The following is a 13503-nucleotide window of genomic DNA, read 5'->3' as shown; positions in this document are numbered from 1 at the left end:
GGCAGTTCATACCATTCCATACATAGTGTTTTGATCTAAGATTTCAATTTTCCATGTTTCAGCAGTAGCATATTGTTTCATGGAGCTAAGGTCCAAAATAATGGAAGAAACAGGTGTTTCCACAACTCACTACCCAGTCCGTTCCACTTAATCCCTATTTCATGACCACATATCTTTCCGGCTAAGTAATGGGAAACCTTTCTCCTCTTACATGAATCCAATTTTCATTTCATCCGGGAAAAGCCATCTTTTTCTCAACAATGTCTTTGTCATTTGATCCAATAGCCTTCCGTTAGATAGGAACAGATTTGATAAATACTGATAACTCTCGGATGGAGTATTAGAACGGAAAATCCATTAGATAATGAACTATTGGTTCCAGTTTCATCTCTGGCGATGAATAAATAATTGAAGTGCTTTTCTTGCGTATTCTTGATAAACCAGCGTTTATATATAGATGTAGGAGGATCTGTTTGGGGAAGCAGCTCCCTTTGACATCTCTTCATCTGCAAAGAATTTTCGGTGTGAAACACAGAGACAAAGGGCTGATCTTTGAATAGGAAAAGAGTGGATCCGCAGGATCCCAAATGAATTGGCTTATTCGAAAAAAGCCTGTTCTTTGGAAGATCTATCTCGTGCCTGGTACTGCATGGTTCCACTTCTGCAAGAACGCCGAATCATTCTTGAAGCTCATCCTTTCATCATAAATGATCCGTTTGCCCTGAAATGACCGGCCCAATAGGGAAATCCCAACTCATTTGGCCTTCGATACAATAAATAGAAAGCCCCGGCGCCATATCCTAGGAGCCCAAACTATGGATTGAATAAATCCTCTATCTGTTGCGGGTCGAGTACCTTCTCCTTCCCTTCTTCAAACTCCGATTCTCTCAAGCGAACCAGCCTATCCTTGTATGGGCTTACACGGTGGTTGAAACAAAGACACATTTGGTTGTGAATTCCAATGTAGCAGATAAAGGCATATTTCTGCACGGCCCAATCAATAGTTCAAGTCACACACCCATAATCCATTTTCTTCGGGAATTCCTTCAACTATTCATGTCATATCAAATAAATAATAGAATATTGTTGTAGTTGAGGAAATATCCAAATACATGTCTTATTTTTTTTCAATAATCCATATTTGTAGCAATGAAATACTATTGTTCCTCCCCAAGTAATAAGATAAATTATTGGTTAATATAGCTATGGTCTATATTCTATAAAGGACCCGAAATGCCTTGTTTACGTATCATTAGGAAATGCATTAACATAAATACAGCAGTAAGAAGGGTAATACAAAGTGTAAACTATAAAACGGGTCAAAGTGGCTTGTCCCACACTAGCACTTCCACGTAATAACTCTACCAAAGGCGATCCTATTACCGGAATAGCGTCCGAACGCCTGTTACGATTTTGACTGCCCAATAACCAACTTGGTCCTGAGGTAAGGAATAACCTGTTACGCCAAAAGATGCGGTCAATACACCCAGAACCACGCCTGTAACCCAAGTTAATTCGCGAGGTTTTTAAAACCACCAGTGAGATAGACACGAAATACGTGCAGGATCATCATTAAGACCATCATACTTGCTCGACCATCGATGAACTGATCGGATTAACCAACCAAAGTTAGCTTCAGTCATTATGTATTGAACAGAAGCAAAAGCCTCAGTAACGGTTGGACGATAGTAAAAAGTCATAGCAAATCCTGTAGCTACTTGTACCAAAAAACAAGTAAGCGTAATTCCTCCTAGACAAAAAATATGTTACATGAGGAGGAACATATTTACTAGTTATATCATCTGCAATCGCCTGAATTTCGAGGCGCTCTTCGAACCAATCATAGACTTTATTGAGATAGGTAAACCAAGAGGACCCCTGAGAACCGTATATGAGAATTTCATCTCGTACAGCTCAAACAAAACAACCAAGTAATAGCTGAAACGGATATGGAATAGAAAGTTTGAAACTTTAAATTCAATTTATCTGAAGACACAAAAGAGTGAAAACCGAAAGCTCTTTTTGTAGTTGTAATTATAATGCCAAAAATCAAGTCGGCGCAGTCGTCTTTATGTTGATCGTTACAGGCCTCTTGAATCTCTATTTACCTACTTATTTATTTTTCTTTGCTTTGATTTGTTCTTTGTATGAAATGTGGCTTTATTCTTGTTTTCTTTGATAGGAATTTCTTGTTAAGACCCTATGAATCAATTGAAACTTCAGATTCATACCAGAACCGCGATGATTCAATAAAACCTTCAAACTAAGTCCAAAGATTCTTTGAGTAAGAACCATTGGATCATCACTTATTCAATCAATAGAATAGATATAATAAAAAAAAATACAAAGAAAAGAAAGGTTTGTCCTTTGATCAAAATAAGCATAAACTAAATGAGAGTTTGAAAGAATAAAAAATCTTTCGATTTATAAATAATATAACCTTTCTTTGAATTTTTTTTTGAGTCCGGCCACGAGGTTTGAATATTAAGTATGAATCATAGTTCAAATACTTTGTGATCCATTTCATATATTCCGTGCTCCAGATACTAGAATGACTATCCGACGGGATAAAACTATCTCGATCAAGATGACAGACCCATTTTCTGTACTATCAATAGGATCAATTATAACAAGTCACACTCATATTCCGGAAATACAGAAACAAATAAATTTCGCGGTCGAACTACTGAAATAGAATGGGCTAAAAATCCGAGAACTAAAAGTTTCACTTTTGTATTGAAAAGCGAGGCTTCGTGATTCTTGTGAATCTAATTCATTGAAATTCCATCCAGTAAAACGGAAGAATTATAAATCTCAAAATAATAGATAAGAATATCGCAACAAAGCCATTGCGACACCCATCAAAGGAGTCGTTCCCATCCAGGGCTACCTACCATATTCCGAATTCAATGGTTTCAAAAATCCCCACAACAGTTCGTCTTGACCAGATCTAGAACTACCTCAACGGTTTGTGTAGCCATAATCTTATTTTGTATTCAGTGAGATCTGTTGACTTTGTATCATTCCGCTGTAAATAAACAATCTTATCATAGACCCATTGTGATCTTGAAATTATATAATAATGGAAACAGCAACCTTAGTCGCCATCTCTATATCTGGTTTATTTGTAAGTTTTACTGGGTACGCCTTATATACTGCTTTGGGCAACCTCTCAACAATTAAGAGATCCATTCGAGGAACATGGATTAATTGAGTAATGAGCCTCCCAATATTGGGAGGCTCATTACTTCAATTGAGATAATGAAAATCATTTCATTTTTTAGTTAGAATTTTAGGTTCTCGAAAAAGATAGCGAAAAAATTATCCCTAGAGTAGATATACTAAGAGGAATGTATAAACCAATGCTTCCATAAATTCGATCGTGGTTTACAATTATAGCTTCCGTACCTGTTTATTTGGAATCATCTCCGAATAAAATAAAGAAAGAACAAGAATCAAAGAAAAGGCAGCGATTTAAATCAAGATTTTCCAGCAGCCTATGGCAAATCACAAATAGAAGTAGAAGGAAAATAACAAAGCAATCTTGCATCAGACTACTTGTCTTCTTGTAGTTGATCTCCAGTTTTGGAATGCTCCAAATTCCACTTGAGCATCCAAATCTGATCAATACCGGCAAAACATCTCTGAACAGGGTTCTAGCACCATGCCAAATGTGTCCGAAGAAGAAAAGGGCAAACGAAGCATGCCCAAAAGTAAACCAACCCTCGGACTGCTACGAAAAACACCATCGATTTCAAAGTAGCACGATCTAATTCAAAATTTCACCCAATTGAGCACGTCTAGTATATTTTTCACAGTAGCAGGATCACTATAACTCACTCCATTGAGTTCGCCGCCATAGAACCAACAGTTACACCTACTTGTTCGACACTATACTTTGATTCTGCCCTTCTAAAAGGGACATCCGCTCTAACAATTCCGTCTCCGTCTACCAAAACAACCGGAAATGTTTCAAAAAAGTAGGCATACGACGTACAAAAAGTTCACGCCCGTCTTTATCTCTAAAGATAGGGTGCTCCTAACCACCCAACGGCTATTCCATCCCCGTTGTCCATTGAACCCGCTCTGAATAATCCTCCTTTGCCGGATTATTGCCAATGTAATCATAAAAGCTAATTTTTCAGGAATTTTAGACCAAGCTTCTGATAAACTTTGATTTTCGGCTAACCCAGCACTAACCTTCGATATTTCTTGCTGAAGTATCCTTGATCCCATTGATAACGAGTAGGACCAAATAATTGATGGGGAGTTAAGGAACCATACCACATAGTTCCGGCAACAACAAAAGCTGCAAAAAGACAGCAGCTATACTACTGAAAGGACGGTTTTCTCATGTAATCCTCATAAACGTTGTAAGGGGCGGACACTAAGATGGAATAAGCCCGCTAATATGCCCAATGTCCCTGCTGCAATATGATGAGAGGCTATTCCTCCCGGAACAAAAGGATCAAAACCTTCCACGCCCCACGCCGGATTTACAGGTTGGACCTGCCAGTTAGTCCATAAGGGTCCGACACCCATATTCCAGGACCATAATCCTGTTACATGAAATGCGCCAAAGCCAAAGCAAGCCACTCTGAGAGAAATAAATGAATTCCAAAATCTTGGCAAATCCAAAGAAGGTTTTCTCAGTGCCTCATCACAAAAATTTCTAGATCCCAATATACCCAATGCCAGATAGCTGCCAAGAAGCACAAGCCAGAAAACACAATATGTGCTCCGGCCACACCTTCGTAACTCCAAATACCCGGATTTGTTATAGTCCCCTGTAATACTCCAACCGCCCCATGAATTGGTTATTCTAAACGAGTCATGAAGGGTATAACGAACATACCTTGTCTCCACATTGATCAAGAACGATCGGAGGGATCAAAACGGCTAATTCATAGAGCCATTGAACCGGCCCAACCAGCAACCAGAGCCGTATGCATTATATGAACAGAAAGCAAGCGACCGACATTCAATACGACAGTATGAACACGATACCAAGGCAAACCCATGGAAATACCCTTTATCAACGAAAAATAGACACTATGTAACTTTATTGCATTGGAATACCTCCTTTTCGGTGGATTCTTCGGAGAAAGGATTAATATTTGTTCTATTCCATTAGTAATTAAGGGAAGAATTCGCTCAGAAGAAAAAAGAGAAGCAGATCTATTCTATACCCGATAAGTATCAATACGCAATGGGGGTTGATCCTATTTTTTATGAATGAACGCATCCCTATTTGTTCGTCATTCAAAGGACCTATTGGTAAGAATTCTCTTTCATTCATTCTGTCTTTCTTTATTTTATGGCCTTATTCTATCTATGTATAAAATATGAGGCCAATATTATTAAGACCATTATTACGCTTCCAGATCAAAGTGAAATATAGTATTTAATTCTTTTTCTTCCTTTAATGCCTATTGTGTTCCAAAAGTTCCTTTCGAAATCCGGAGAGGAAGATGCAGTTTGGGTTGACGTATAGTGACTTGTCAAATATATTGGGTCATATGGATTCGTTCTCTCGCCCGATCGAGATATCCTCCCCCCAAAGATTGATTGAATTATCAAAATTTGTAGCGCGAAGTGTAATGAAGTGCAATTAGAGATCCATTTCATTTTTGGGGGTATCCAGATTAATATTTTCAATTAGACTGATTTATGGTTGGCTTGTTGGACTGAAAATGAAGCATCCAGGCTCCGTTTAGAAACCCAATTGGTAATACATTTATGATTACCACCTATATCATAATCATAAATCTTTTATTTACAAATTGAATAGAAATAAGAACGATTTCAAACTATTAATCAATCGAATAATATGAGAAATACGTTGAATATTTATGGAAAACATGAAAGAAAAGGAATTAAATTAAATAAAAAGGAAATGAAATCATAGCAAAAGATGTGGTATTGGGTCATTTGTCCTATATGCAAATCAAAATCAAGGATCTTTACTCGGAGTAGAGCATAAACCTAAAAAAATTGAATAAAAAATTGATGAAACCCATTCAGGAACAAGAAAATGACATCATGATTTGGATTGAATCCCAATGAAAAAAAATAGATCAATGAAAAGTTTGTGCGATAAGTTTAGCGAATTTTTTCTATATTATAGATTATAGGAAAACGGGCCAAAACTTATCTTTCTTTAATTTCATTTTGAATTTCATTTATTTTAAATGTAAGAAAAGCCCCTTCGTTAGAAATTAGAAGTTAGAAAAGGCACACTAGAAAAAACGAAGGATGGCTGGAATCATATTGATTTTTTTTCGCAATTTTTGTTGAACCGTATGCATCAAAAGGTGCCTGTACGGCTACTAAGGGATACAATTTTATCCTAATCAACCGACTTTATCGAGAAAGATTACTTTTTTTAGGCCAAGAGGTTGATAGCGAGATCTCGAATCAACTTATTGGTCTTATGGTATATCTCAGTATAGAGAATGATACCAAAGATCTGTATTTGTTTATAAACTCTCCTGGCGGATGGGTAATACCCGGAGTAGCTATTTATGATACTATGCAATTTGTGCAACCAGATGCACAATATGCATGGGATTGGCTGTTTAATGGGATCTTTTCTCCTGGCGGAGGAGAAATACCAAACGTCTAGCATTCCTCACGCTCGGCGCCAATGAGTTTTTTATTTGATGGAAAGAAAAGAAGACTATGCCTTCGCCCTATGAAATATGAATTAGTAAGTAATAGCATGGCACTTCGAATTCGATATGAAATTTTTGATTTCTTTTTTTCAAACATTAGATTATGTATCGAAAGAGTAGTATGAGAGAAAGGGCATTTCCAATTTTATCTTAGCTTTCAGGGCCCATCTCAGCGTCAAAACTTTTTTCTTTCACACCAGAGGCTATTAACAATATTTATAACAATATTTATGTTATAAATAAAAGAGTACGAAAAAAAAGACTATTTTTTTCTTTCTTTTGAAAAAAGAAACTTTGGGATTGCTGAATTACAGACGAAATAAATATATAAAGCAACGGAGCCATCATAGTATTTTTGAACTTTCCGAAAAAGAAAAAAGAAGGGTGGTAATTGGATTATTTAGTGATCTGGGTCTAATAGACGCTCTCATATTTTCTCTTTTTTCGATGAAAGAAAAGAGAATTCCATTGGAAAGCCGTATGCAATGCACAAAAATGCCTGTACGGTTGTTCAATTCTATCTTTTTTCTTTATTCTTTTAGCTATTTTTAGCTATTCTTCTCACCTCATTATGTGAGTTAGAAGAACCTTTTATTATGTTATATCATCAGGTAATGATCCATCAACCTGCTAGTTCTTTTATGAGGCACAAACAGGAGAATTTATCCTGGAAGCGGAAGAACTACTGAAACTTCGCGAAAGCCTCACAAGGGTTTATGTACAAAGAACGGCAAGCCCCTATGGGTTGTATCCGAAGACATGGAAAGAGATGTTTTATGTCAGCAACAGAAGCCCAAGCTCATGGAATTGTGGATCTAGTGGTTAAATAAGTTAAATAACAAACAATAGCAACGATTTAACACCAATCCACAATTTTATTAAGATTGATTTAATCCTCTTCTTCCTTTCCTTCTTAACTTAAGCCTAAGGGTTAATATTTTATTAATCTATTAAATAGAAAAGAAGTAATTCAGAATCATCTGGTTAGGATCGATCTAAACCAGTCTATTATGTATATGATTCAGTATGCCAACTATTAAACAACTTATTAGAAATGCAAGACAGCCAATTAGAAATGTCACGAAATCCCTGTTTGGGGATGTCCTCAGCGCCGAGGAACATGTACTAGGTGTATAAAAGGACTTGTTCAGATCATGGGCTGAGAAAAAGAAACAACTTTTTCAGTATCAACGATCCATACCAGTGAATAGAATGGGGTTCGTCCGTTCACTATCTAAAGATAGATCTACCATATCCTTCTATGTGTATGAAATTTATGGTTTCCATTGGCGCAAACCAATTGGAATTTAAGATGAGAAAATTCCCATTGGTAGCAAATGCTTATCCATTAAGCGGGAAAATCCTATTTAAAAGCAAAAGATTATGTTGATTCTTGCAAAGAACGGACTAACAGGTCAGCTGCCCAATTAATCCTCATCCATATACCGTTACTGTATAAGATAGATCTCTGAAAGATCTATTACTGGAAAATTTATGAGTAGAGCCGAAGAGTGAACTGTACAAGTTACCAATTAAATGAATGAGCTCCGGTATAGAGAGGACCTCACCGTTTAAGAAGTAACCAGAAACGATGGAACCCACTATTTATTTATCCATTTCTATTTACTTTTATTTTAGTTATGCTTTTTTTGATACCGTATCAATACAATTTCTATTTCAAGGCGAAATGAAATGCCTAGAAAAAGGAAAATCGTGGTCGGGACGGTTAGAGTAGCAAAGCCATTGAATTTTTATTTTATACATTGAAGAATCCGTTTTGTTATTATAGACTAGAAAAGAATAACTGAAAGAAAGAATTAGTTATTCATCAAATTTCTTTTATTCAATGACCAGAATTAAACGGGGATATATGCTCGTAGACGTCGAAAAAAATTAGTTTATTTGCATCAAGCTTGAGGGGCTCATTCAAGACTTACTCGAACTACTCAACAAAGAATAAGAGCTTTGGTTTCGGCTCATCGGGAGAGATAGGAAAAAAGGATTTTCGTCGTTTGTGGATCACCGAATAAATGCAGTAATTCGCGGAGTGGGGTATCCTATAGTTATAGTAGATTAATACACAATCACAAACAGTAGCTTCTTGAATCGTAAAATACTTGCACAAATAGCTATCTCAAATAGGAATTGTCTTTATATGATTTCCAACGAGATTAGAAAATAAGGAGATCGGAAGGAATCCAACGAAATGCTTTAAATGAAATGGGTTCCTCGAGAATGAACTGGGGAAGGTAGAGAAATTAATATGATAAAAATTTGATTCTGATAAGGTTCTGATAAGGTCATCAAAACAAGATGAGCGAAGGCGCTCAATAAAAAAATATTTTTTCTTCCCCAACCGGATTCGATTCTTTTGAAGGGTGTTCATTTATTTCTGGTTCTAAGAGCAGTAGTTCTAGTGGTCGACTCCGCTTCTTTCAAACTGTTTCTCATTATTAAGAAAGGGTAACGAAGATAAAATACGAGTTTGTTTTATAGCAATAGTAATTAATCGTTGTTGTTTTAAGGTCAATCTATTTACTCGCCTAGATAATATTTTCCTTGTTCACTAATAAATCGACTAATTAAACCTATGTTTCTATAATCAATTCGATCCCCGATTGGATCGGGGCAAACGCCTACGAAAAGATCTTGGATTTAAGAAAGAGTCGCTTGGATTTATCCATGATTTCTTTATTCCTTATTTCTAAAAGAATCCTATCCTTATCTTCTATTTCTAAATCCTATTTTGAAAATTCAAATTATAGAATTAATATAATAAATAGGATTTGTTTGTTTATTTTATTATTGTTTATTTTATTATTTATCATTTAAATATATATATAATTTAAATATATATAAATAAAAAAATATATTAATAATATAGAAATAATAATATAGAAAGAAAATATGCGTATATATAACTAATTCTATACTTATACTTAATATATTATATACCTAATGTCATATTTTCATATTCTCGGTAAGTGGTGACATACGAGCACTTGATTCGATTTATTTCTTTATCTCCCGTGAATTGTATGTTTGTAATAATAGACAGAATTTCTTCAATTCCAATCGATGGGCGTATTGTGTCGATTTTTTGAGTAATATACCTGGAAATACCTGTTGATTCCTTATTAACGCTGTTTGAACACAACTGGTACATTCCAAAATAATCGTTACCGGACATCTTTACTCTGGCCATGAACCTCCTTTTGAGTTTTTAATTCACCCAACTTTCTATTTGATCAAAAGAAGAAGAAAGGAATGAAAAAAAGAAATAAAAGGTTAACTCAAAACCAAATCTTGAAAGATTTTGTTGCAATCAATATAGTAAATCAATATAGATTTAGAGTAATAGTAAATAATAAGAATAAGTAATAACGATTTCGAACTCATTTAGAATCAAACCACCGTACGGTATTTTCTTTACATCTTGTAGGATACTGTTGTTCAGCCCATTTCTTTTCGCTCTACTAGTAATTTAATTGGAGCTGAACCCGAGTTTCGGTGAGGTTGAATCTACTTTCGTTCTACCTTCCTTATTTATTTTATCTAATTCTTATCTAATTCAAAAAAACTAAAAAGGGGAAGCGAGAGAGTAGTCAAGATATTTGATTTATCTCGATCTAATCTTTTCGCCCTGTCCCGCGGGCAATAACTCAGAATTAAAAAAAGGAATGTTAACGCATCCGGGAAGAAACGATTGATCTCTATTAATAAACCCGCTAAAGAACCGAACCAGAGAGTACTTAGTACGGTGCTACGGAAAGATATGTTTTAGATCCGCATTTAAAATCCTCTCTTTATCGTATTACATTATGGTAATACATATAATCGCATGTGTGGTTAAAGACCACTGGATTTGTCTATTTGTACCCAAATTCTAATTCAAATTAAATGTACAATGATTCGATAGATAAGATTTTCCTTCTTAAAACAGCAAAAACAAAATAGGTCCCTTTCCGCCTGAGAATTCTAAAAATATTCATTTATTATTCATTATATGGTTGTTATATGATATGAGACCAAAAGAGGAAATGGAAAGATCCGTTTTGTATATCAATAGATGAAATAAGGTGTGGAAAACAAGACAGGGATTCTATAATGACATTGTAGGCCAATTGAAAGGGATGTAGCGCAGCTTGGTAGCGTTTGTTTTGGGTACAAATGTCACAGGTTCAAATCCTGTCATCCCTACCTATTTCTCCTTTGAGCAGTAACGAGGAGTCTTTTAGATTGATTAAAATTACATACATAATCTATCATTTTTCTCATATTATATATATATGATAGTATAGTTAAAAGTGGCGAATATTAGTTATAAAAGAACTTTTTACAGTCTTATTTATTATGATAAGAAAGCGCCTCTTAGTTCAGTTCGGTAGAACGTGGGTCTCCAAACCCAATGTCGTAGGTTCAAACTACAGAGCGTGATTCCGCCTTGTTAGGTCGAAAATTACACCGAACTGAAAAAAAAAAATTGAACAGCAATTCGAATTTGACCTCCTTGGATTAAATTATAAAATTCAAATTATTAAATAAATTGAAATTCAAAATTTAAGAATTAAAGGGCAAAAAAGGTATGTTAATTAATCCAAAAGGTATGTTAATTAATCAAAGGTCCAACTGATCACCACGTCTGTATTGTAAATATGCGGTTACGAATAATCCAGCCAAAGTAATGGAATTAGACCTAAGACGATTCCAAATAGAAAAACTTCAATCATTTCAATTTATTTGAAAGGAGAAAAGAAAGGTAATATCTATCCTAAATATTAATTTCTATTGCCCATGAATATCAATACCCACAATTGATAATTAACACGGTAAGGAGCTAGAGAATATATGGAATAGGACAGAAAGCTTTGTTTTTATGAATTGTTCGTTCATTGAATTAATTTTCAAATAAGTCGTATCTTACTCAGACCAATAAACAAAGCTGAGTTATAGTTAAAGCCGCTAGTAAAAACCGAAATAACTAGTTATAGTAGGCATGAAGGAGCTAAATGAAATATGTTCTTTTATACATGTTTATAAAGCACTTACCTAAGTTTCAATTTTAAACGAGGGGATAAGCAAAATACCAATTGAAATAATAAGTTCAATTGAAATTTTTTGCTCATCAATCATTATAAACGGTATTCACAAAAATCTAGACAAATAGAAGCGGGGCGCCGCGCAATGACACGAAATGTACGCCGTGGTGGAAAAATATGGGTACGTATATTTCCAGACAAACCCGTTACGGTAAGACCTACAGAAACACGTATGGGTTCGGGGAAAGGATCTCCCAGTATTGGGTAGCTGTCGTTAAACCGGGCAGAATACTTTATGAAATGAGCGGAGTAGCCGAAAATATAGCCAGAAAGGCTATTTCAATAGCGGCGTCAAAATGCCTATAAAAACTCAATTCATTATTTCAGGATAGGAATATAGAACCAAAGGAAAGAAGTCTTGTCTTGGGAATAAAAAAACAATTGCGAGTTTCCTTTTTTTTTGACAAACAATATTTCTTTTTTTCTTCGTCCTTTGTTACATTGAAAAAGAGATTAAAAATGATTCAACCTCAGACCCATTTGAATGTAGCAGATAACAGCGGGGCCGAGAATTGATGTGTATTCGAGTCATAGGAGCTAGTAATCGCCGATATGCTCATATTGGTGACGTTATTGTTGCTGTGATCAAGGAAGCAGTACCAAATACACCTCTAGAAAGATCAGAAGTGATCAGAGCTGTAATTGTACGTACTCGTAAAGAACTCAAACGCGACAACGGGATGATAATACGATATGATGACAATGCTGCCGTTGTCATTGATCAAGAAGGAAATCCAAAAGGAACTCGAATTTTTGGTGCGATCGCCCGGGAATTGAGACAGTTAAATTTCACTAAAATAGTTTCATTAGCTCCCGAGGTATTATAAGACGAGACCCAAGTATAGTTAGAGTATTTAGAGTATTTAAATGGCATAGATTAATTAGTAGATTGTGTCTCACGTATATACCTTTACTAAGTAAAAAAAAAAGACCACGTTGGTTATATCAAAATTCAGGAGCAACAAAAATTTTAGTTTACCATGGGTAAGGACACTATTGCTGACATAATAACCTCTATACGAAATGCTGATATGAATAGAAAAGGAACGATTCAAATAGGATCTACTAACATCACTGAAAACATTGTTAAAATACTTTTACGAGAAGGTTTTATCGATAACGTAAGGAAACATCGGGAACGCAACAAATATTTTTTGGTTTTAACCCTACGACATAGAAGGAATAGAAAAGGACCACATAGAACTATTTTAAATTTACGACGGATCAGTCGACCAGGTCTACGAATCTATTCTAACTATCAACAAATTCCTAGGATTTTAGGCGGGATGGGGATTGTAATTCTTTCTACTTCTCGGGGTATAATGACAGACCGGGAGGCTCGACTAGAAGGAATCGGTGGAGAAATTTTGTGTTATATATGGTAATCTGTCCGGTATACGAATTGTATCCGAAACTCTCCATTTGTGCAAAAAAAAAAAAGAAAAAAGCACGGGTTGTCTAATAGAACTCCTCCTGCCCTACGGTAGTTGATACGTCAAGGAAGTTTTACCTGGAATAAAAGAACAAAAAAATGGATTCATGAAGGTTTAATTAGTAAATCACTCCCACTCCGGATTCCTTTAGATAATGAAGAACTGATTTTAGGTTATGTTTCGGGAGAGTTTTACCAACGTGGGATAGAGTCAACAAAAGTGAAGTAAGTGCTTATGATTCAACCAGGGGGGCGTATAATTTATAGACTTCGCAACAAGGATTCGAACGATTAGGTA

At 35.4% G+C, this 13503-nt stretch overlaps 1 protein-coding gene and 1 pseudogene across 1 annotated transcript; one reads left to right on the top strand and one right to left on the bottom strand.

Moving 5' to 3' along the window:
- Positions 1 to 1217: 1217 nt before the first annotated feature.
- On the bottom strand, positions 1218 to 9864 carry LOC128038748 (photosystem II CP47 reaction center protein-like; annotated as a pseudogene).
- A 2424-nt stretch (positions 9865 to 12288) lies between these two features.
- LOC128038747 (50S ribosomal protein L14, chloroplastic-like) lies at positions 12289 to 12600 on the top strand. Its single transcript, XM_052627419.1, has one exon. The coding sequence runs from the start codon at positions 12289 to 12291 to the stop codon at positions 12598 to 12600; it is 312 nt and encodes a 103-aa protein (XP_052483379.1).
- The last annotated feature ends 903 nt before the right edge of the window (positions 12601 to 13503 follow it).

The sequence above is a fragment of the Gossypium raimondii genome, unplaced genomic scaffold, assembly GCF_025698545.1.
Source record: "Gossypium raimondii isolate GPD5lz unplaced genomic scaffold, ASM2569854v1 Contig00306, whole genome shotgun sequence".
NCBI lineage: Eukaryota > Viridiplantae > Streptophyta > Magnoliopsida > Malvales > Malvaceae > Gossypium > Gossypium raimondii.
Note: the sequence above shows the minus strand (reverse complement) of the source record. Positions and strands in the feature narration are given on the sequence as shown.

Bases quoted from the DNA above. Each gene is read 5' to 3' on its own strand.
- LOC128038747 (XM_052627419.1), top strand. From the start codon at position 12,289: ATGTGTATTCGAGTCATAGGAGCTAGTAATCGCCGATATGCTCATATT.